The following is a 24,563-nucleotide window of genomic DNA, read 5'->3' as shown; positions in this document are numbered from 1 at the left end:
TAGTGTTTATTTTGATAGATGTGATAATGATCTTGTGGTTAGATGCCCACAATGTGGTTAAAATGCGCCCCCCCCCCCGCACCTTTTAAGAGAAGTATAAAGTGTCACAATGCCTTTAATTTAATTTAAGATGCCTCAGGATAAAAAAAGATGAGACAAATATGACAAGATGTTAAATACAGAAATTAAGTACATGAGTATTTATATGCTATTTTCTACTTTTTTTATCTGTTTGAGAAATTTAGTAAGAAAAAATTAAGACTGTCTTTATATTCATCTCATTCTGGATCTAGGCCTGCTTATCTAATTCTTTAAAAACTACTGACTTCTAATGAGCCATTATGTACTTAATTGACCTTACAGTTATCATTAGGAGTATGTGATCCACCTGTTCTGACTACAAGAATTTGCTCATTAGAGATTTTTAAAAAATTAAGTATTAGATTATTCAGGGATATTACCTAAACGTTTACTTATACTTTGTCACCAACTAGGACATGTGGCCCTAATCCAGTGTAGCAGCATCAAACCTGGTAAGTAAGCATCACCAGAAATGAACATCTACACTCACAAGACTGTATACTATGGGAAAGCAAATGTAGAAAAATCCCAATCCTTATCTGCTCTTCTCTGAGCTAAACCTCACACAAAGTTCTAAATTGCACTCAGGATCTCCCAATCTTAAACATTTTAATAAAATAGCACTATGTGCTAATACGTCTCCCCATACTGTCCTGCCTCTTTTGCTCTTCCTTCCCATTTTCAGTGTTATACTAGTAAATGGCATTACTTACCTGGCATTACCACAATCCTGCCTTTGGCCTGAAAAAATAAAAAAAATTAAACAAGTTAATTTTAATATCTTTCTCTTGCACAGGATAGTAAGGCAGCGAAACAGAAAAATAACTATACTAAATTACTACTAATATCTAATTTCAATAGATCTTTTCTAATTCTTTGGAATCATGCATAAGTAAAATGCTCAGCATACTAATTCCTTCTATCCAGAAAGGTTATTGTATTGCTTTAAAGACTTGTACTGTTATGAACATAAGAATAGGAGAACTAAATATAAATACTAAATAATCACATCACCTTAAGAAAAGCTATTACTGAAAAATAACACTCATTTTGAATTCTTGGTATGCAATGGAATCAAAGTTCAGTTCAGTCGCTCAGTCGTGTCCAACTCTTTGCAACCCCATGAATCACAGCATGCCAGGCCTCCCTGTCCATCATCAACTCCCGGAGTTCACTCAAACTCATGTCCATCGAGTTGGTGATGCCATCCAACCATCTCATCCTCTGTTGTCCCCTTCTCCTCCTGCCCCAAATCCCTCCCAGCATCAGGGTCTTTTCCAATGAGTCAACTCTTCACATGAGGTGGCCAAAGTATTGGAATTTCAGCTTTAGCACCAGTCCTTCCAAATAACACCCAGGACTGATCTCGTTTAGGTTGGACTGGTTGGGTCTTCTTGCAGTCCAGGGGACTCTCAATAGTCTTCTCCAACACCACAGTTCAAAAGCATCAATTCTCTGGTGCTCAGCTTTCTTCACAGTCCAACTCTCACATCCACACATGACCACTGGAAAAACCATAGCCTTGACTAGACGGACCTTTATTGGCAAAGTAACGTCTCTGCTTTTTAATATGCTATCTACGTTGGTCATAACTTTCCTTCCAAGGAGTAAGCGTCTTTTAATTTCATGGAATGAAAGTTGTTGAATTTAAATAAGATTTTAGTATAAAAGAAAGAGTATAGCATAACTGTAAATTACCGGGGGTGGGGGTGGGGGGTGGGGAGAGGAATCTGTTCAAATCCTATATCCTCAAATCCTAAATACAGGAATTTATAGCCTATAAATTCCCTACCATATTATACCAATTAAAAAACACCAGAGGTCCATTTTGTTGGCTACTAAAGAATAAAATGAACTATAGGAATTAATTTAATTTCTGATAATTCCAGAAGATAGGTATTAAAATCTCCTCACTTTCATTCTAATTTTTATTATATTTCCTAAATAAATTTAGGTGATATATACTCAGTATCACTCAAAATCAAAACGGAAATCACCCTTTTTACAAATGTATACTCAGTGGAAACACTAGTAGCAGGTAGGTAATAATGACAGATAAAAATAACATGCTACAGCAAGCTCACTAATTTGCAGAAGAAAACCCTGATCACACTGCTCTATTATGAAAGGTTTTATTAAATGTCACTTGATTCACTCCTCCATCCATCCAACAAATACATTTAAGTGCCTACCATGTACCAGACACTGTTGTAGGCATGGGGACCACTGTGATTGAAGGGGTCCAAAACATGGCTGTGTGCTATAAAAATGATTTTGAGCTGAAGGCTCAAATTCCTTACTTGCCTAAAAGCAGACTCCCAAAAGAACTAAAAAAAACAAACAAACCAAAAAACCCTCCACTGTCATAAATCCCCCCGCTGGGAGAAACTCATCAGCACCACAGCCAAACAGACACTATGGAAAAACCATCCTGTCTCCCATATGTTCTTCTAACGATCCAATTATCCTTCCAAAGAGTCATTTGTTTTTCCATAAATGCACTTTCTCCTTTCACTTCTGAGTCCCTAAGTGTACTCTATCCCCTCCTCTTCATCTATTAAGATGGTTTATATGCCCCAAATTCTAAGCACCTCTTTGAGTCACATTTCTTTGTGAATGCCCAAATATACATACACATGTGATCACAATCTTTTTTTCTTGCTTATCTTTTTTTAGTTTATTTTTGAACCTCAAAAACTGAACCTAAGAATGTTCACTTTTTAAAAAAAAGAGGGTAAAGAAAAAGTTTTTCCTCCCTGACATGATGAGCAAGAGTAAGTTCCTACTCTCGTGGGGCATTCATGTTCAACAAAAACAGATAACAGATAACAGATAAAATATAAATATTTTATACTTATAAAATATAAATACCTAAAGTAGCCATCATGGTCAACAAAGAGTCCGAAATGCAGTACTTGGATGCAATCTCAAAAACAACATAATGATCTCTCTTCATTTCCAAGGCAAACTGTTCAATATCATGGTAATCCAAGTCTATGCCCCAACCTGTAACACTGAAGAAGCTGAAGTTGAACAGTTTTATGAAGACCTACAAGGCCTTTTAGAACTAACACCCAAAAAAGATGTCCTTTTCATTATAGGGAACTGGAATGCAAAAGTAGGAAGACAAGAAACACCTGGAGTAACAGGCAAATTTGGCCTTGGAGTATGGAACGAAGCAGGGCAAAGATTAATAGAGTTTGCCAAGAGAAAGCACTGGTCATAGCAAACACCCTCTTCCAACAACATAAGAGAAGACTCAACACATGGACATCACCAGATGGTCAACAGTGAAATCAGACTGACTGTATTCTTTGCAGCCAAAGATGGAGATGCTGTATACAGTCAGCAAAAACAAGACTGGAACCTGACTGTGGCTCAGATCATGAACTCCTTATTGCCAAATTCAGACTTAAATTGAAGAAAGTAGGGAAAACCACTAGACCCTTCAGGTATGACCTAAATCAAATCCCTTATGATTATACAGTGGAAGTGACATATAGATTTAAGGGACTAGATCTGATAGACAGAGTGCCTGATGAACTATGGATGGAGGTTCGTGACACTGTACAGGAGACAGGGATCAAGCCCATCCCCATGGAAAAGAAATTCAAAAAACCAAAATGGCTGTCTGAGGAGGCCTTACAAATAGCTGTGAAAAGAAGAGAAGCGAAAAGCAAAGGAGAAAAGGAAAGACATAAGCATCTGAATGCAGAGTTCCAAAGAATAGCAAGGAGAGATAAAAAAGCCTTCCTTAGCAATCAATGCAAAGAAACAGAGGAAAACAACAGAATGGGAAAGACTTAGAGATCTCTTCAAGAACATTAGAGATACCAAGGGAACATTTCATGCAAAGATGGGCACAATAAAGGACAGAAATGGTATGGACCTAACAAAAGCAGAAGATATTAAGAAGAGGTGGGAAGAATATACCGAAGAACTACACAAAAAAGATCTTCACAACCCAGATAATCACGATGGTCTGATCACTCACCTAGAGCCAGATTCCTGGAATGTGAAGTAAAGTGGGCCTTAGAAAGCATCACTACGAACAAAGCTAGTGGAGGTGATGGAATTCCAGTTGAGCTATTTCAAATCCTAAAAGATGATGCTGTGAAAGTGCTGCACTACTCAATATGCCAGCAAATTTGGAAAACTCAGCAGTGGTCACAGGACTGGAAAAGGTCAGTTTTCATTCCAATCCCAAAGAAAGGCAATGCCAAAGAGTGCTCAAACTACCGCACAATTGCATTCATCTCACATGCTAGTAAAGTGATGCTCAAAATCCTCCAAGCCAGGCTTCAGCAATACGTGAACTGTGAACTTCCAGATGTTCAAGCTGTATTTAGAAAAGGTAGAGGAACCAGAGATCAAATTGCCGACATCTGCTGAATCATAGAAAAAGCAAGAGAGTTCCAGATAAACATTTATTTCTGCTTTATTGACTATGCCAAAGGCTTTGACTGTGTGGATCACAATAAACTGTGGAAAATTCTGAAAGAGATGGAAATGCCAGACCACCTGACCTGCCTCTTGAGGAACCTATATGCAGGTTAGGAAGCAACAGTTAGAACTGGACATGGAACAACAGACTGGTTCCAAATAGGAAAAGGAGTACATCAAGGCTGTATATTGTCACCCTGCTTATTTAACTTATATGCATAGTACATCATGAGAAACGCTGGGCTGGAAGAAGCACAAGCTGGAATCAAGATTGCCAGGAGAAATATCAATAACCTCAAATATGCAGATGACATCACTCTTATGGCAGAAAGTGAAGAGGAACTAAAAAGCCTTTTGTTGAAAGTGAAAGTGGAGAGTGAAAAAGTTGGCTTAAAGCTCAACATTCAGAAAACTAAGATCATGACATCTGGTCCCATCACTTCATGGAAAATAGATGGGGAAACAGTGTCTGAATTTATTTTTTTGGGCTCCAAAATCACTGCAGATGGTGACTGCAGCCATGAAATTAAAAGACACTTACTCCTTGGAAGGAAAGTTATGACCAACCTAGATAGCATATTAAAGAGCAGAGACATTACTTTGCCAACAAAGGTCCGTCTAGTCAAGGCTATGGTTTTTCCAGTGGTCATGTATGGATGTGAGAGTTGGATTGTGAGGAAGGCTGAGTGCTGAAGAACTGATGCTTTTGAACTGTGGTGTTGGTGAAGACTTGAGAGTCCCTTGAACTGCAAGGAGATCTAACTAGTCCATCCTCAAGGAGATCAGTCCTGGGTGTTCATTGGAACACCCAATGGTGTTGAAGCTGAAACTAATACTTTGGCCACCTCATGTGAAGAGTTGACTCATTGGAAAAGACCCTGATGCTGGGAGGGATTGGGGACAGGAGGAGAAGGGGACAAGAGAGGATGAGATGGCTGGATGTCATCACTGACTTGATGGACATGAGTTTGAGTGAACTCCAGGGGTTGGTGATGGACAGGGAGGCCTGGTGTGCTGCGATTCATGGGGTCGCAAAGAGTCGGACACGACTGAGTGACTGAACTGAACTGAAATACTTAAACATACAATGAAAAAAAATTAAGCAAAGAAATAGAGAATAAAAAGGAGAGGAGGCTGTTTCATAAAATTTATTAATCGTTAGAGAAGTAAAACAAGGCTGTTTAGTATCCTCAAACATACTAAAGCAAAATACCCACAAAACTAAATATTTACTACGTAGAAAGCTGAAATGAGTTTAGGAGTAAGAAAAAGTCATATTTACTGTAACTGTTTCTTCCAACTGAAAGCTTTGTAAAATATGGACAAATGTTTGAAGAGATGAATCCTATCGCTTTTTGGGGGGCCTTTCAAAAAACGTTATTTAGAACTATATGCTCATCTTGGGCTATCAAAATGACTTGCCAATATAGAGCACTTACTAAATGTCAGATGTATGCTGAAGCAATCCACAACTACTCTAGGAGGTAGGCACTTTTACTATGCTAACTGGCACTCATTATGCAACTTTGTAGGTAAAGAAACAAGTTTAGGATGGTTAGGTAAACTCCCCAAGGTCACTGTTAATAAACAGCAAGTTTGATGGTTAAGTAAACTGCCCAAGTCTATTGTTTTTTGCTCAATAAACAGCAGAACTAGTATTTAAAAATAAACCTTTCTAATCCCAAATTCTTGCTTTCACCAGTATATTACACAGCTACAAAATGGCTTCAAGAAATAAAGCTGGGCTTCCCTGGTGGCTTAGTAGTGAAGAATGTGCCTGCCTATGTAGGAGACACAGGTTAGATCCTTGGTCCAGGAAGATCCGATATGCTGCAGAGCAACTAAGCCTGTGAGTCACAACAACTGAGCGTGTGCTTAGAGCCCAGGAACCTCAACAACTGAAGCCACACACTGCAACCACTGAAGCCTGTGCACCCTAAAGTCCCTGTTCTGCAACAGAAGAAACCACTGCAATGAGAAGCCCACACCCCACAACTACAGAGTAGCCTCTGCTTGCCCCAACTAGACAAAATCCTGCTCAGCACCAAAGACCCAGCAGAGTGAAAACTGAAAAATAAAAAAGCAAAATTAGTATACTCTTACTTCTATGTGCAATCTAGAAAAGTAAAACACAAGAAGCAGAGAACAGAATGGTGATTACCAGGGGTGGTGAGGTGATGGAAATGGGAAGATGTTGGTAAAAGGGTACAAAGTTGCTACACAGGATAAATTGAGTCTAGAGATCAAATGAATAGCATGATGACTATAGTCAATATAGCTGTACCGAATACTAATAATTTGCTAAGAGAGTAGATGTCAGGTACTTTCACCAGACACGAACGCACACAAGCATACCACACAAGTGCACTAAACGAGCAGCTGAGTACAAGCTTGACTGGAACCATTTCATTCTGTATGCGTGCATGCTGAGCAGTGTCCAGCTCTTTGTGACTCCATGGACTGTAGTCCACTAGGGTCTTCTGTCCATGGAATTTCTCAGGCAAGAATACTGGAGTGGGTTGCCATTTCCTCCTCCAGGGGATCTTCCCGACTCAGGGATCGAACTATAATCTCTTGCATTGGTTGGTGGATTCTTTACCACTAAGCCACTAGGGAAGCCCCTTCATTCTGTATATATAAATCAGAGTATCATGTTGTACATAGCTGTGTTAAATATTCTTATAGACTTATTATAAATAAATTTACTTTTTAAAGTAAAAATTGTATATATTTAAGGTGTACAATGTGATGTTTTGATTTACATATATAGAATATTATTCTGTACATATACAGAATGAAAATCAAAATATCACATTGTACATCTTAAATACATACAATTTTTACTTAAAAAAAGTAAATTTAGTGTATAAGAATATTTAACTTAGCTCTTCCTACCAAATGACTAAACTACAAATCTGTCTCTTTCTCACACACAACATTTTGAAATGCAACATATGACTATGACAATTATTCTCTATTCCATACTGAGTAACCATTAAAAAATGGAAACCTGATTCATCAGTTCTTCTATTTCAAAACCCTTCAGGCTTCCCCAGTGAACCAAGGATAAAATGCAAACTCTTAAATAGTTTAAAAGGCTCTGGACAGTATTCACTGTGAATTCTTCACATTCAATTTTATAGTCATTCTTTAATATCTTAATAAGTTATGCTCACTTTTGTTTCCAGGCCTTTGCATATACTATTTTGTCTACAAGGAGCATCCCCCTGACTTTCCCTCTCTCCATTCCAGTTTAGACTGATGGCTACTAATCATCCTTTAAATGAGTAAGGCATTGCAGTGTGGGGCCTTCCTGGTGGCTCAGTGGTACAGAATCCAGTCAATGCAGGAGACATGGGTTCGATCCCTGATCTGGGAAGATCCCATATGCTGCAGAGCAACTAAGTCCATGTGCCACAAATATAGAGCCTATGCTCAATGGAGCCCAGGGGCTGCAACCACTGAAGCCCAAGCACCTAGAGCCTGTGTTCCATAACAAGAAATGCCACTGCAGTGAGAAGCCCGAGCACAGGAACAAGAGAATAGCTCCCTTTCTTCACATCATCTAGAGCAGTCTTTGAAGCAACATAGATCCAGCATGTTCAATAAAAAAAGACACTACAGTGTGGATGTCTTTTCTTCTGGGAAGCTAACTGCTGTGAATCCCAACCCCTCAAATCTGGGGTTAATTCCTCTTCAATGTGCTCCTACAGTACTTTTTTTAAAATATAGCACTCTATTGGAAGTGCCTGTTGTGCACTGGTTTGCAAGGCTAGTGACTACACACACACACATGCCCCCTGGTCACCAGCATACTACAATCGCCCTGCTGTTCAGTTCATAAGTTGTGTCTGAGTGTTTTCGACCCCTTGGACTGCAGCAGGCCAGGCTCCTCTGTCTACCACTAACTCCCAGAGTTTGCTCAGATTCATGTCCATTGAGTTGGTGAAGCTATCTATCTATCCTCTATGGTCCCTTTCTCCTTTTGCCTTCAATCTTTCCCAGCATCAGAGTCTTTTCCAATGAGTTGGCTGCAAATGCCTTGTACCTTGCATGTGTGCTAAGTTGCTTCAGTCATGTCCAACTCTTTGCGACCCTATGGACTGTAATCTGCCAGGCCCTTCTGTCCAGAGGATTCTCCAGGCAAGAATACTGGAGTGGACTGCCATGCCCTCCTCCAGAGGATCTTCCCAAGCCAGGAAGATCAAACCAAACCCTCATCTCTTGTCTCCAGCATTGGCAAGCAGGTTCTTTACCACTAGTGCCACCTGGGAAGACCCCTTGCACCTTAATATACACTTAATAAATAATAAATAGAAATAAATATTTCTAAAGCCAGTAAGCTGACTAGAAAAGTTAATCTAATTCTCATGTGAAATTTCTGAAAATTATTTTCATGACTATAGAAAAGTAAACATTAGCAGATGTCTACACAAAAAGACTAAATATTATTAATAATAGCAGTAACAATAATAGTCCCTTGGACTACAAGGAAGTCAGTACTAAAGGAAATCAACTCTGAATATTCACTGAAAGCTGGGAATTTCCAATATTTTGGCTACCTGATGCGAAGAGCCAACTCACTGGAAAAGACCCTGATACTGGGAAAAGACAAAAGGAGAAGGGGTCAGAAGACGAGATAGTTAGACAGAATTACCGATTCAATGGACATGAATTTGAGCAAACTCCAGGAGATAGTGAAGGACAGGGGAGCCTGGTGTACTGCTGTCCCTGGGATCACAAAGAGTTGGACGTGACTTCACAACTGAACAACCACCACAAATAATAATTACAAACACTAGCATGTATCATAAATCAAGCACTCTGCTAAGGCTCTTACCAAGAGCATTTCTTATCTTTCACATTATTTCTTGAAAGTAAAAGTGAAAGTGTTAGTCACTGAGTCATGTCTGACTCTTTGTGACCACATAGACTATAGCCCACCAGGCTTCTCTGTCCATGGAATTATCTAGGCAAGAATACTGGAGTTGGTTGCCATTTCCTTCTCCAAAGAATCGTCCCCACCCAGGGATCGAATCTGGGTCTCTTACACTGCAGACAGACTCTACCAACTGAGCCACCATGGAAACCAAGGCTCTTACCAAGAGCATTTCTTATCTTTCATATTATGTTTTAACTCTACCAATAGTTGGACAAGACCCAGCGACTTCGCTTTCACTTTTCACTTTCCTGCATTGGAGAAGGCAATAGCAACCCACTCCAGTGTTCTTGCCTGGAGAATCTCAGGGACGGGGGAGCCTCATGGGCTGCCGTCTATGGGGTCACACAGAGTCGGACACGACTGAAGCGACTTAGCAGCAGCAATTCTACCTTATCTCTATAAATCCGAAGAGCAACCCTATAAAGAAGATATTAAAATTATCTCAATTTCACACGAGGCAACAGTGGCTTAAGTGCTAGTAATCTACTCAACATTAAACAGCAAACGTCAAACCTCTCTCAAATCCAGAACATTCTCATCTCAAGTCCATGTTCACTCATTTAGATATCTCTGGACTGGTGTGAGAAAACAGACATACTATTAATATAATTACAAAGCCATCTTCTAACTATTCTACAAATGATGCGAACTCACAAGAGGAAATCACGTAAGAGATAAACATATTTCCTATCTTGATAGTTGGGGAAGGATGAGAGAAGAATAGTTTTAGAATTTTTCTTTTTGGCTGCACTCTGTGGCACAGAGGATCTTAGTTCCCTGACCAGGGATGGAACCCACGCTCCCTGCAGTATTAGTGTGGAGTCTTAACCACTGGACTACCAAGGAAGTCCTAGTTTTAGTTTTAGAATTCACCTCCAAATGATAATTTTCTCAAATTTCATGCAGGAACCCCTGAGTATACACAGATCGACGGTAAGAAGCTATGCATCAAGCTATGTAATGATGATGGCAGAAAAAAGGTAAAATTTTCTGCAGTTATCCAAAGTAGATCAGCTGTTTAATCACTGTCTATAATTAGATGTTAAGAGCCTTGGTTACTAAAAATGCTATGTGAAAGAAATAAAAGTTATATGTTACTGCCTGCTTGCTACAGAGTACCCCACAAAGTTAGTTAATATGTAGTTTCACAACCTCTCTGAACAACAGAATATCAGAAGTAACCACAACAGACTCTTACAAAGAAAGGAAAGAAATCATGTGTACCTGATCTATGAGTCGCTTTATTAGGGGTAGTCCTTCTAGGGCTGAACTGTCACATCCACTGGTTAATACTCGTTCAAATCCCAAAGTTAAGAGGGTCTCTAGAGCTGCCACTGGATCATGAACCATGTCAAAGGCTGAAATAAATAAAACTGACTTGAATTTTGAACAGATCTCTCTAATACAGTGCTTTCCAAAATGTAGTATACCCACAGTGGTATGCTAGACCTAGCTTGTCCTGGCTTACAAGAGTCAATTGCTAAATACTCATGAATTTTACAAGCATGATTATTAACCCATTACCAGCTTGAAATCAATCAAGGTGGAAGTATTTAAACCACAGAAATCAACAAATGTTATAAATCAAGGCTCTTTTTTTCCTGAGAAACAGTTTACCACTACACCATAGTCAGTGCCACTAGTGGTACCAGGATCATTTTATTTTTAAAAAATATTTGTTTAATTTACTTATTTGGCTGCGCTGGGTCTTAGCTGCAGTATATTGGATCTAGTTCCCTGACCAGGGATAGAACCCAGGTCCCCTGCATCGGGAGCGTGGACTTTTAGCCACTGGACCACCAGTGAAGTCCCTGCAGGATCATTTTAGATGGTATACATATGAACAGATGCATTTACTTAAATGCAGATTAGAAGTGAAAAGCTTCCATTTTTTTCATTAGTTTCTCTTTAAAATAAATTTACTTAAGATTTTAAAAGTAAATTTGCACAAGTAGCCCTTGGAAATGGTCAAATTGTAAATGTGACAGACAACTGACTCACATTTGGGAAAGTCTGTTCTAAGGGCTCAAACAAACTGCACAAGCAGAATGAAAACTTTACACTCATCAGTTCTAGAAAAGGCCTTGGTTCATATTCTCTTTATTGACTAATATTTTATTCTAATCCGTTTTACCCCGTGTTTTCAAGATTCATTGTATAAAGATAGTTGTTTACGACAGACTCTATCAAGTTTCAATTCCATCCTATTTTCTAAGAGACTTCTCTCCTCTTCATTAAGGAAACTGGCACTAGAAACCCCAAACAAAACGACTTCTGCTTTGACTCTCTGTGCTGCTGCTGCTGCTGCTAAGTCACTCTGTCGTGCCCGACTCTTAGCAACCCCATGGACTGCAGCCTACCAGACTCCTCCGTCCATGGGATTTTCCAGGCAAGAGGACTGGAAGAGGGTGCCATTGCCTTCTCCCTCTGTGCTGCTACATGATACTAAATACTGATCTATGGTGGATTAGGTGATAAACCCCTTCCTTTTGCCCTTTAATTTATGTAGGCACCTAAATCTACTACAGAGGATTTTAGTTTTTTGGTGGCAGTACCTTCTCACAGTGATTATACTATCATATTATAGTAAGCCCCTACATATGAATGAGTTCCATTCCAAGAGTGTAAGTAAGTCCAATTTGTTCCTATATCCAACAAAGTTAGTATCAGTATCCAACTAACATAATCAGCTATATTGAACTGTACTGTAACAGGTTTATAATACCTATCACTGCTGCCTTTACACGTACTTCCAGGCTTCCTGGGCTTGAAATAAAGATACTGTACTACTGTATTCTATACAGTACTGTACAGTAAAGTACACAAAGGCATAATCACCTATAGAGGGTGCACACAGGTGACGCTAGACATGTGAATTAACTTACATGATTAGACATGCAAAATGCATGTTCCCATCTTTGAAAGTTCACAACTTGAAGGTTCATATGTAGGAGACTTACTGTATTAAATACACAAGTGAGAAAAATGTGGAATCCAGGACAATATAACAATTAAAAAATATGGAAGTATTTTCAATTTATTGAAGGAGGAAAAGAACAGAACTCTAAAATGATTTTCTTAGTTTAAGAAAAGAAAAATATATTCTATAAGGTGGGTTTATTTTGAATTACTTATATCAAATTTTAAACTATATATTTTTCAGATAAATATTTACTTATTTAAATGATTTCATATTTTAAAACTTTTTGTTTTTGGCTAGCTTCAAAGTTTTGACTTTTATGCAATCTAACATTTTTTAGTTATTGCTAGTTTATAAGAAACATTGCTAAACAGTAAGTTAAGAAAACAGTTTTCTGGTGTTATTCATTTCACAAATTAACAAGGATAACATGTTTCATATCGAAGTTCTATAAATGGATGTAAATGGTGGTGTCCACTCTCATCTTAATCTTTGGACAATTACTCAAAAGGACAGAAAGACATTCAGTAATTTCTCATGCATATCATCAAATCAAAAAAAAACTGAAGATTTTTTTTCTTTTCATGTGCAATAGCAGTGCCTTAAAGGCAAAATTCGCACTCGTTCCTCCATTTTACCAATGCTAGGCAAAAATGGGAACTGTAACTGCCTGATTCAGAGATAGGAAGCATTTTTACATAAAATTATTAGACACTTTTTAGAAATCATTCTCAAGTAGACAAGCTATCAATAATGTAAAATAGTTTTGCGCACTATAGTGAACATCTGGTCACTGACTATCTAGCACGTATTTTTTCTCTCCTCTTCCTAATATTATCCAATTCTTCACTGGAAATCCAGCCCCTTTCTGCCCACAAATTTGGGAAAGTTGACCTCACTCCGACCTCCAGAATGGTCTTATCTGGTTTAAGTCAAGCAGTACATTTTATTTCCATTGGCCACAGTGATTTATTCTTTTTGAGACTGCACATGACCTGAGGTGATGCAACAAAAATAAATCTCAAGATTCTTGCTTGGAATTCTGTGACAAGTACACACACTTGCAGGCAATGCTTACTCTTTCCCTCTATTATATTCCACCACCAGCACCTTCTGCCTTTAACAACTTTTCATAACTAAGGCTTCATATTTTCTAGAAATTGTGCATTTCGAAATTTACAACTGTTAGTCCCATGACAGGTATAAAAAAAAACCAATTGGTAACAGTATAGAATTGTGTTTCATGAAAAGGTTGTGGCGTTTGGTGAAATGAGAAAACTGACACCGTTCAACAGAACTTCTAAAATGGAAATGACTCACCTCGGTGGAAAGTGACTGGCAGGGGACGGCAAAGAGCTATAAAAAGAAAATCACATAACAACATGAATGAAGAGATAATCACTGATTACTATTTACAGAACTCTCCATGTTAGACAGGACTTTTTTATATTTTCTTTTCCTAAGTGAAGACAGTGAGCTAAAATAATAATAATTTAAAAAATGGTAGTTTTCCAAATTTAATAGTCCTGTGTTTCCATTAATCTCCAACTTTCATATTTTAAAAAACTGTCATCCACCCCTTGAAATGAAAATTATACAATCTGGCAACTATAAGGATAGCACTACATCTGTCACTTACTCTTCTGAAAATCTTTAAGAAATACTCTGGCCTAGTAATATAAATACTTTGCTTCTGTGTTCTCTGTGTCTCCCCATCCTTACCAACTGGAACAGCTTTTAAAGTTTTTGCTGCTGTGATTAAAGAGATCAAGGTAAATTCCCCTTAAACCCTATAGGAACAAGCAGCATAATCCAATCTATTGCAGCTGAGTCAGGGGGATTCTGTAGCACATACTGTCTACCTAAAACATCTAAATAATAGTGTTTAAAACAGGTGAATATAAGTGCCTGCAGGTGTGAATGAAAAGCCAGTTTTGTGATTGCATTTTTCTGTATAGGGACTATTCAATGCAATCATCTTTAGGGGCTTTCTGGTCTCTGATACAAATTCTTACCCACAAGGGACATGCACAGTTCTTTGTCAATGTGTCCATCTTCAGTCAATGCCCCAAATACCAAACCATCAGCACCATAAAGCTTGGCAAGACGAATGTCAGCCTTCATCACCTCAACTTCACGATCTGAATATAAAAAATCACCTCCACGTGGCCGAATCATCACAAAAACTGGGATCTGGACATACTGCTTCACTACTTGAAGGACACCTGTAAGAAAGGGAACAGACTAATTAAAATTCAAATGTAAGCTAAAAGCTTAAGGAAGTCAATAAAATATTACTGTATTGGTCTTTTACATTTGCTCTGGTATTATCACTTCTACAAGGAACAGAAGAGCTGATGGAGTAAAAACCATAGAAAGATGATCTAAAGGAAAAAGGAGACACTGAGAAGAAAAACGTACCTATAAGTAGAAATTTACATAATAAAAAAGTCAAGGGTAAAAACAGCAATTTAGAAAACAGAAGTTACTGCATTTTAAAAGCACTGTTCAGTTATGCTTTTAAAAATTTTTTTGTTGTGCTTAACAAAAATTCTTTTACTGGAATGTGACATTTAAAAGTGTAACAACTACCAGGCTCTATGTTCTGCCAATGTATTCCCTAAGATCTGGTTTCTCCTTCCTAATGATTACATCTCTATTTAAAACCTGCTATACAGATGGTTACATAGTTTTAAAGTTTATGATTCCTACTAGATGAAGATATTTAGTAAAGCCTTTTTTAATAAGAGATGTGTAAAAGGGAGCAATGTTGCACTTATTTGTGATGCTAACAGGCGATCTATGAACAAAAATGAGGGCTTCCCTGTTGGCTCAGTGGGTAAAGAATCCACCTGCAATGCAGGAGACACAGGAGATGAAGCTTCAATCCCTGGGTCAGGAAGATCCGCTGGAGTAGGAAATGGCAATCCACTCCAGTATTCTTGCCTGGGAAATTCATGAACAAAAATAACCAAATCTAACACAATTTGTGACTAGTTCAGAAACTCTCAATGGTATAAAATCTGTGGCAGGCACCATGACTGTTTACCTAATATGAATTTACTTCTTTTTCCTTGCTACAAGAACCCCAGTTCTGTATGGGACACCAAGCAATGACTGGTGATGGGCATATTATAGCTGGCTTGGCCCATTCACGAAGTCCATCATGCATGACTGCTGTTGCAAAAAACAGACTGCCCTCAAATTACAGATATGTTCTAGGTATTTCATAGAATGGCCAGGGACTGCCCTCTTTTATTTTAGTGAGGAGAGTCACTAAAAGGCCATTGCATACATAAACCTTTTATAATAAATAATGCTACCATCCATCTCAGAATAAAATAAAGGAGTCAAAAATTCATATAGGGACTTCTGCTTTTGACCAAGACAGAGCAACAGGAACTGGATTTACCCTTCCACTTATTCAAAAAAAAAGAGACAAAACATATCAAACAATGGTTTGCAACAAAGGATAATGATCCCTTAAAGATGGAAAACAAATGCGGTAAGCTCTCCTATTACCCAGATTACTACCTTGAGATTTTTCCAGGTCACAGCTTAGGGAAGTCAGGAGAGACCCTCCCTACCTGACCCCACTTATCTCTAATACTCAACTGAGTACCAACTGATGTATGCATGCAAGGCAACTACACAAAGCCAGGGAAAGATCCACTGAAAAAAATCAGAAGCAATACTGCCTGTTGTTCATACCAGGCCAGGAATAATGCCTGCTCCCACCAGACAGACAGGAAAATTTCAAGATTCATGGAGCACTGGGTAGAGTGCAGAAAGGGTCTTGCTTCAGTAGTGGGGAATAATGAACTCTAGACTGACCACTGTTCCAGACCCACATAACAAATTTTAAAAACATTATCCAAAAGGAACAAACTGTTTCCAAGTAACCTAACTGCTCAAGAATATTCATAGGAATACAAAAATATCCAGTAGCCAACAAAGTAAAATTCATAATGTCTTACACACAATGAAAAATATCAGGTAGGAAAACAAGATGGATCATGAGGTAAAAAATCAATCAAACAAAACCAATCAAAACTGATACATGTGTTAGAATTAGTAGCCAAGGCATTAAAATAGCTATTGTAACCTTAGTCTATATTCTAGTACTCTTGCCTGGAAAATCCCATGGACGGAGGAGCCTGGTAGGCTGCAGTCCATGGGGTCGCTGCTGCTGCTGCTGCTGCTAAGTCGCATCAGTTGTGTCCGACTCTGTGCGACCCCACAGATGGCAGCCCACCAGGCTCCGCCGTCCCTGGGATTCTCCAGGCAAGAACACTGGAGTGGGTTGCCATTTCCTTCTCCAATGCATGAAAGTGAAAAGTGAAAGTGAAGTCGCTCACTCGTGTCCGACTCTTCTCGACCCCATGGATTGTAGCCTACCAGGCTCCTCCATCCATGGAATTTTCCAGGCAAGAGTACTGGAGTGGGTTGCCATTGCCTTTTCCATGGGGTCGCTGAGTCGGACACAACTGAGCAACTTCACTTTCACTTTTCACTTTCATGCATTGGAGAAGGAAATGGCAACCCACTCCAGTGTTCTTGCCTGGAAAATCCCAGGAACGGTAGAGCCTGACAGGCTGCCATCTATGGGGTCGCACAGAGTCGGACACGACTGATGCGACTTAGCAGCAGCAGCAGCAGCAGCAACCTTATTCTATATGTTCAAAAAAGTTTAAAACGGACAAGAGATATAACAATAAATTCAAATATCTAGTGATAAGAACTATGTGAGATGAAAAATATAGTAGCTAGGATTAACAGCAATTAAACACTGCAGAGAAAAGATTAGTACACTTGAAAACAAAGGAAGATTTATAGAAAATGAAACAGAAAAAAAAATTTTTTAAGGGTAGTTGTGGAACAACTTTAAGCAGCCTTATTTAAGTTAGTTGAAGTCTTTGAAGAAGGAAGTGGAGGACATTAAATGTTGAAAAATTTCCAAGTGTGATGAAAGTATAAACGCACATGTTCAAGAAACATGAAGAAAACTACACTCAGGGACATCATAATCAAATGTTCAAAACCAAGAATAAAGGAAAAAAACCTTAAAAGCAATCAGAGAAAAGAGACAAATCACACAGAAAAGAACAACGGTTTGGATGATAGATTTCCTGTCAGAAACAATAGGCAAGAAGACAGCTGGAGAAGCATCTCTAAAGTCCTGAAAGAATAAAACTGTCAACCTAGAATTCTACACTCAGCAAAAATATCTTTCAAAAAATGGGGAAAGATGTTTTCAGATATACAAAAGCCGAAAGAATTCATTACTAGCACACTTATACTACAAAAAATGTTAAAAGAATTACTTCAGGCAGAAAGAAAAGGAAACCAGACGGAAATACCAGATCTATACAAAGGAAGAGCACCAGAAATGGTAACTACACATGACTAAATATGACTGTGTTATTTTTTTACTCTTTATAGTATAACTGACTCTTTAAACAAAAATAATAACAATGAAGTGTGGAGTTTTTAACTTATGCAAAAGCAAAATGACAACAGCACAACGAGCAGGAGGGGAGAAACGAAGACAAAAGCCAGGATGCCAAGGATGCCAGAATGAAAGAGGCAAGGAAACCAGGGTCCCTGACAGCCTGCAGGGTATATGAACCAATATTAATAGTAATTTAATCTCAACTTTTTGATACCTAAAGGGAAAAAAATATCTATTTGATCACATCTACAACTGACAGGTTTATCTGCAAGTAGAAACATTTCTGATACAATATTCATGGCACAGTTAACATGTTAGTAACTTGAGTAAAAGATCCCAATAACAGATTATCAATTGTCTCTAGGCTCTGTGAACTCCTATGAGGAAATCCAAAAAAATGGATGCTTACCCATGCTGGGTGTGGTTCCTCCTTCCAACAAGCCAGAACATAACTCTATGCGACCAGCACCTGTAATAAAAAAGCACTGCTCAGCACAATAATTTTTTTTAACTAAAAAATTAAGAAAAAATTTGAAAAGCATTGCTCAAAAGTATTAAACAGAAACATTTTTTTCTAAATAGAGGAACAAAGAGTCTTAGAAAGTGAAAGAAATCAAATTATAGAACTAGACTAAAATTCTACTTTTAAACCCAACTATATTCTCCAACCCACATTATGTTACTGATAAAGTCAAATTTAACAGTTAATTCAAGTTAAGCTAGGTTTCCTAAAATTTTTTATTATAGGGTGGCCTCTCTATATATAAGAAAGTGACTTAGAATAAAGAAATTTCTGGACTGACTATAGTGGAATGCTAATTCATTGATTATAAAAAACAGTGATCTTTTCCAAGAGAGTCTTTATTATTCTAAGCTTTAAAAAAGCACGTTACTTTTAAGTAGCTTAAGAAAATGCTGAAAGCCAAAGAACAATCAGACTACAGCATCACGTCAAAAGGTCTCAGAAGCCAGCTTGAAGAGGCTCCTACTGGCTAATAAGCATAATCACAAAGACATTTTGAGCATCAACAAGAAGAACAACTACACTGGATTCAAACACATCAAATATGCCTACATCTAGGCTCGTAAAGATAAAACAAGAATACACTGGAGAATAGAGAACACATAATCCCCAATATCAGTAAACAAGGAAAAAGCAGCAAGCACTTATCCTGCCTTTCTTATACAAACTGAACCTCAGTATAACAAAGCAGTTGGTGAGGGAAAGTTCTTTATAGAAGCATACTGCTAATAAATGAAAAATAAATGTTAGACATAACATAACACCATTTTACAAACCCTACTAAAATAAGCATTGCTAAAATTATTAGGTGAAAGCTGGTAGGAAAACCAGGTGGATCAGGCTGATAATATCTGAATCCACTGATCAACCTTAGTATCATAAAAACCGAAAAAACTAGGATGTTATATCCCAGGGAATATGCCATTATCTATTAAGTCTGTTACTTTTAGTCGCTACATTGTGTTCCACTCTTTTGAGACCCCATGGACTGTAGCTCTCCAGGCTTCTCTGTCCATGGAATTCTCCAGGCAACAATACTGGAGTGCGCTGCCACTTTGTTCTCCAAGGGATCTTCCTGATCCAGGGATTGAACCAGGGTCTTTTCCATTGGCAGGTGAGTTCTTTACCAATGAGTCAACAGAAAACCCCATCCATAAAGTAGTGTTATAAAAAACTCAAGTCTGAATCTAATTAAGCCTTTAGGTTAACTAAAATTTTACAGGAAATGCAGGGGTCAGAGGAATATAATAAATAACACTACATATACAGTCAGCAAAATGTAGAATATGGAATACTTTATAAGATGGGAAAAAAAAGATGAAAATCAGTTTAACAAACTGTAGAAAGAAGAGAAAGAATTAAAAAAAGAAAAAAGGGAAACAGATTGAAACAGACATAAAAAATGACGTTTCTATCTTGATTCCAAGAACTGTAAAATAAAACAAAACTGTGTGAGCCAGTTGGGGAAATCTGAAAACTAACTGGGTATTTTTGATGCTATTAAGAAATATTATTTTTAGAGATATGTTACTGATATTGTGGTTATTATTCTATTTTTTTTAAAGGCCTTTACCTTTTCAGTTCAGTTCAGTCAGTCAGTCGGGTCCAGCTCTTTGCAACCCCATGAACTGTAGCACCCCAGCCCTCCTTGTCTATCACCAACTCCCAGAGTTTACTCAAACTCCTGTCCATCGAGTTGGTGATGCCATCTAACCATCTCATCCTCTGTTGTCCCCTTCTCCTCCCATCTTCAATCTTTCCCAGCATCAGGGTATTTTCCAGTGAGGCAGTTCTTCGCATGAGGTGGCCAAAGTACTGGAGTTTCAGCTTCAGCATCAGTCCTTCCAAAGAATATTCAAGACTGATTTCCTTTAGGATGGACTGGTTGGATCTCCTTGCAGTCCAAGGGACTCTCAAGAGTCTTCTCCAACACCACAGTTCAAAAGCATCAATTCTTCAGTGCTCAGCTTTCTTTATAGTCCAATTCTCACATCCATACATGACTACTGGAAAAATCATAGATTTGACTAGACGGACCTTTGTTGGCAAAGTAATGCCTCTGCTTTTGAATAGGCTGGTCATAACTTTTCTTCCAAGGAACAAGCATCTTTTAATTTCATTGCTGCAGTCACCATCTGCAGTGATTCTGGAGCCCCCAAAAATAAACTCTCTCACTGTTTCCATTGCTTCTCCATCTATTTGCCATGAAGTGATGGGACCAGATGCCATGATCTTAGTTTTCTGAATGTTGACTTTTAAGCCAACTTTTTAAAACTCTCCTCCTTCACTTTCATCAAGAGGCTCTTTAGTTCTTTGCTTTCTGCCATAAGGGTGATGTCATCTGCATATCTGAGGTTATTGATATTTCTCCCAGCAATCCTGATTCCAGCTTGTGCTTCATCCAGCCCAGCATTTCTCATGATGTACTCTGCATGTAAGTTAAATTGCTTATTGTTAAATAAGCAATATACAGCCTTGATGTACTCCTTTCCTGATTTGCAACCAGTCTGTTCTTCCATGTCCAGTTCTAACTGTTGCTTCCTGACCTGGATACCGATTTCTCAGGAGGCAGGTCAGGTGGTCTGATATTCCCATCTCTTTCAGAATTTTCCACAGTTTGTTGTGATCCACACAGTCAAAGGCTTTGGCATAGTCAATAAAGCAGATGTTTTTCTGGAACTCTCTTGCTTTTTTGATGATCCAACAGATGTTGGCAATTTGATCTCTGGTTCCTCTGTCTTTTCTAAATACAGCTTGAACATCTGGAAGTTCATAGTTCACGTACTGTTGCAGCCTGGCTTGGAGAATTTTGAGCATCACTTTACTAGCATGTGAGATGAGTGCAATTGTGTGGTAGTTTGAGCATTCTTTGGCATTGCCTTTCTTTGGGATTGGAATGAAAACTGACCTTTTCCAGTCCTGTGGCCACTGCTGAGTTTTCCAAATTTGCTGGCCTATTGAGTGCAGCACTTTCACAGCATCATCTTTTAGGATTTGAAATAGCTCAACTGGAATTCCATCACCTCCACTAGCTTTCTTCGTAGTGATGCTTCCTGAGGCCCACTTGACTTCGCACTCCAGAATGTCTGGCTCTAGGTGAGTGATCATACCATCGTCATTATCTGGGTCGTGAAGATCTTTCTTGTATAGCTCTTCTCTGTATTCTTGCCACCTCTTTTTAATATCTTCTGCTTCTGTTAGGTCCATACCATTTCTGTTCTTTATTGTGCCCATCTTTGCATGAAATGTTCCCTTGGTATCTCTAATTTTCTTGAAGAGATCGCTAGTCTTTCCTATTCTACTGTTTTCTTCTATTTCTTTGCACTGATCCCTGAGGAAGGCTTTCTTATCTCTCCTTGCTGTTCTTTGGAACTCTGCATTCAAATGGGTGTATCTTTCCTTTTCTCCTTTGCCTTTCACTTCTCTTCTTTTCACAGCTATTTGTAAGGCCTCCTCAAATAATCATTTTGCCTTTTTGCATTTATCTTGGGGATGGTCTTGATCCTTGCCTCCTGTATAGTGTCACAAACCTCCATCAGTAGTTCTTCAGGCACTCTATCAGATCTAATCCCTTGAATCTATTTGTCACTTCCACTGTATAATTGTAAGGGTCATACCTGAATGGTCTAGTGGTTTCCCCTCCTTTCTTCATTTTACGTCTGAATTTGGCAATCAGGAGTTCGTGATCTGAGCCACAGTCAGGTCCCGGTCGTGTTTTTGCTGACTGTATGGAGCTTCTTCATCTTTGGCTGCAAAGAATATAATCAATCTGATTTCAGTATTGACCATCTGGTGATGTCCATGGGTAGAGTCTTCTCTTGTGTTGTTGGAAGAGGGTGTTTGCTATGACCAGTGCGTTCTCTTGGCAAAACTGTTATTAGCCTTTGCCCTGCTCAATCTGTACTCCAAGGCCAAATCTGCTTGTTATTCCAGGCGTTTCTTGACTTCCTACTCTTGCACTCCAGATCCCTATAATGAAAAGGACATTTTTCTGGGGTGTTAGTTCTAGAAGGTCTTGTAGGTCTTCATTGAACTGTTCAGCTTCATCTTCTTCAGCATTACTGGTTGGGGCATAGACTTGGATTCCTGTGATACTAAATGGTTTGTCTTAGAAATGAACAGAGATAATTCTCTTGTTTTTGAGACTGCATCCAAGTACTCATTTCGGACTCTTAGGTTGACTATGATGGCTACTCCATTTCTTCTAAGAGATTCTTGTCCACAGTAGTAGGTATAATGGTTATCTGAGTTAAATTCACTCATTCCAGTCCATTTTAGTTTTCTCATTCCTAAAACGTCGATTTTCACTCTTTCCATCTCCTGTTTGACCACTTCCAATTGGCCTTGATTCATGGACCTAGCATTCTAGGTTCCTATGCAATATTGCTCTTTACAGCATCAGACTTTACTTCCATCACCAGTCACATCCACAACTGGGTGGTGGTGTTGCTTTGGCTACATCTCTTCATTCTTTCTGGAGTAATTTCCACAGATCTCCAGTATTATATTGGGCACTTACTGACCTGGGGAGTCCATCTTTCAGTGTCCTATCTTTTCGCCTCTTCATACTGTTTATGGGGTTCTCAAGACAAGAATACTGAAGTGGTTTGCCATTCCCTTCTTCAGTGGACCACGTTTTGTCAGAACTCTCCACTATGACCTGTCCTTCTTGGGTGGCCCTACATGGCATGGCTCATAGTTTCATTGAGTTAGACAAGGCTGTGGTCCATGTGATCAGATTGGTTAGTTTTCTGTGACTGTGGTTTTCAGGGATACTTTGTCTTTTAGGGATACTGAAATGCTTGATTTTGAAATGACATAATGTCTGGGATTTGCTTCAAAATAATTTGAGGATGAGGTTAAGAAAGGTAGAAATATAGATCAGATGGTCTGGAGGCCAAAGGCTTACAAGCTTATTTTTGTTACAGCATACAAGTTTAAAAATTTTTATGTATTTAAGAAAAACACACATATCATATAGTTTGCCCATTTAAAGTGTATAATTCAACGGTTTTTATCATGCTCACAAAATTTGGCAACTATCACCACTATGCAATTTTAGAACATTTTCATCACACCCAAAAGAAACCTCACAGCCTTTAAGCAGTCATTTTCTCTTCTCCCCAGGGCTCCTCAATCCTTGGCAACCACAAATCTTTCAGTCTATAAAAAATTAGCCTATTCTGGACATTTCATATAAGTTGAATCATATAATATGTGGTATTTTTTCACTTTTTTCCATTTAGAATAGTGTTTCAAGATTTATCTGTGTTGCAGACTGACCAGTACTTCATTCTTTTTAATTGCCAAATTAAGAATGATTTTTACCCTTTCAAAGGATTATTTAAAAAAATGAATAAGTGGGAATTCTCTGGTGGTCCTTTGGTTAGGACTCCCACTCTTTTACTGCTGAGGGCACAGGTTCTGTCCCTTGAGAGGAAAACTAAGACTCTGTAAGCCCTGTAGCATGACCAAAAAAAAGTACATACGACAGAGACCAAATGTAGACAGCAAGGTTGAAATATATACTGTCTTGCTCTTTACGAAAAAGTCTACTCACCCCTGATACAACTGAAAGATTGGCCATGTACTGAAAATAATTAAAGCTGATGGGTACATGGTGATTCATTATAGTATTCTATTTTTGTATATATTTGAAATTTTCCATAATGAAGTCTAAAAATTTTTCTGATGCTGAAATGATGGGAATTTCTATGCTTCTTATTAAAGCAAGTTAGGGTGCCAAAGAAACCTTGAGATAAAATATATAGCATTCAAAAAAAAAAAAAAAAAAAGAGATAATGATAAGTCTTGACAATGAAGAAAACATCAAATCTCTAAAATTAATGGCTTAGAAAAAATTATATCTTTGCTAGATTCAATTTTTTTAAAAAGTAGGTTCGTAATCACTATCATGGACACTTGAGTCAAAATGTAATCTACTGGGGAAATAAGACTAGAAGATGAGTAGGTTTTCTAGTTGGTTGGTTGTTTTCTTTAGAGATCACAAAGGTTCTCAAGTTCAGTTCACAGGATTCATTTTTAAACTCTTAGATCAGATCAGATCAGATCAGTCGCTCAGTCATGTCCGACTCTTTGCGACCCCATGAATCGCAGCACGCCAGGCCTCCCTGTCCATCACCAACTCCCGGAGTTCACTCAGACTCACGTCCATCCAGTCAGTGATGCCATCCAGCCATCT

The 24,563-nt window shown here is 38.4% G+C and overlaps 1 protein-coding gene and 1 long non-coding RNA gene across 15 annotated transcripts in view; one reads left to right on the top strand and one right to left on the bottom strand.

Moving 5' to 3' along the window:
- LOC147344161 (uncharacterized) overlaps positions 1-6,648 on the top strand; it is a 37,033-nt gene extending 30,385 nt beyond the window's left edge. The window contains exons 2-3 of the long non-coding RNA XR_015155181.1: positions 495-533; positions 6,227-6,648. This is a non-coding gene — a long non-coding RNA (uncharacterized LOC147344161). The remainder of the gene's footprint in view (positions 1-494; positions 534-6,226) is intronic.
- Positions 1-24,563, bottom strand: part of CUTC (cutC copper transporter) — a 33,110-nt gene that overhangs the window by 4,475 nt on the left and 4,072 nt on the right. For 5 of the 14 annotated variants that reach the window (XR_015155170.1, XR_015155171.1, XM_086377211.1 and 2 more), the window contains 5 exons: positions 18,248-18,307; positions 14,402-14,611; positions 13,707-13,742; positions 10,691-10,824; positions 795-822 (listed from right to left, as the gene is read on the bottom strand). Coding sequence is in view for 5 of the 14 variants with exons in the window: in XM_086377211.1 (XP_086233337.1) it covers positions 795-822; positions 10,691-10,824; positions 13,707-13,742; positions 14,402-14,611; positions 18,248-18,307 (468 nt within the window). In the remaining 9 variants the exon portion in view is untranslated. The remainder of the gene's footprint in view (positions 1-794; positions 823-10,690; positions 10,825-13,706; positions 13,743-14,401; positions 14,612-18,247; positions 18,308-24,563) is intronic. The other 9 variants (XR_015155172.1, XR_015155173.1, XM_086377214.1 and 6 more) reach the window with 3 other exon arrangements.

Source organism: Bos grunniens, chromosome 26, assembly GCF_055505025.1.
Source record: "Bos grunniens cultivar Pamir isolate PY7600 chromosome 26, Bosgru_T2T1.0, whole genome shotgun sequence".
Lineage (NCBI taxonomy): Eukaryota > Metazoa > Chordata > Mammalia > Artiodactyla > Bovidae > Bos > Bos grunniens.
The sequence above is the reverse complement of the archived record's forward strand: the minus strand, read 5'-3'. Positions and strand labels throughout refer to the sequence as shown.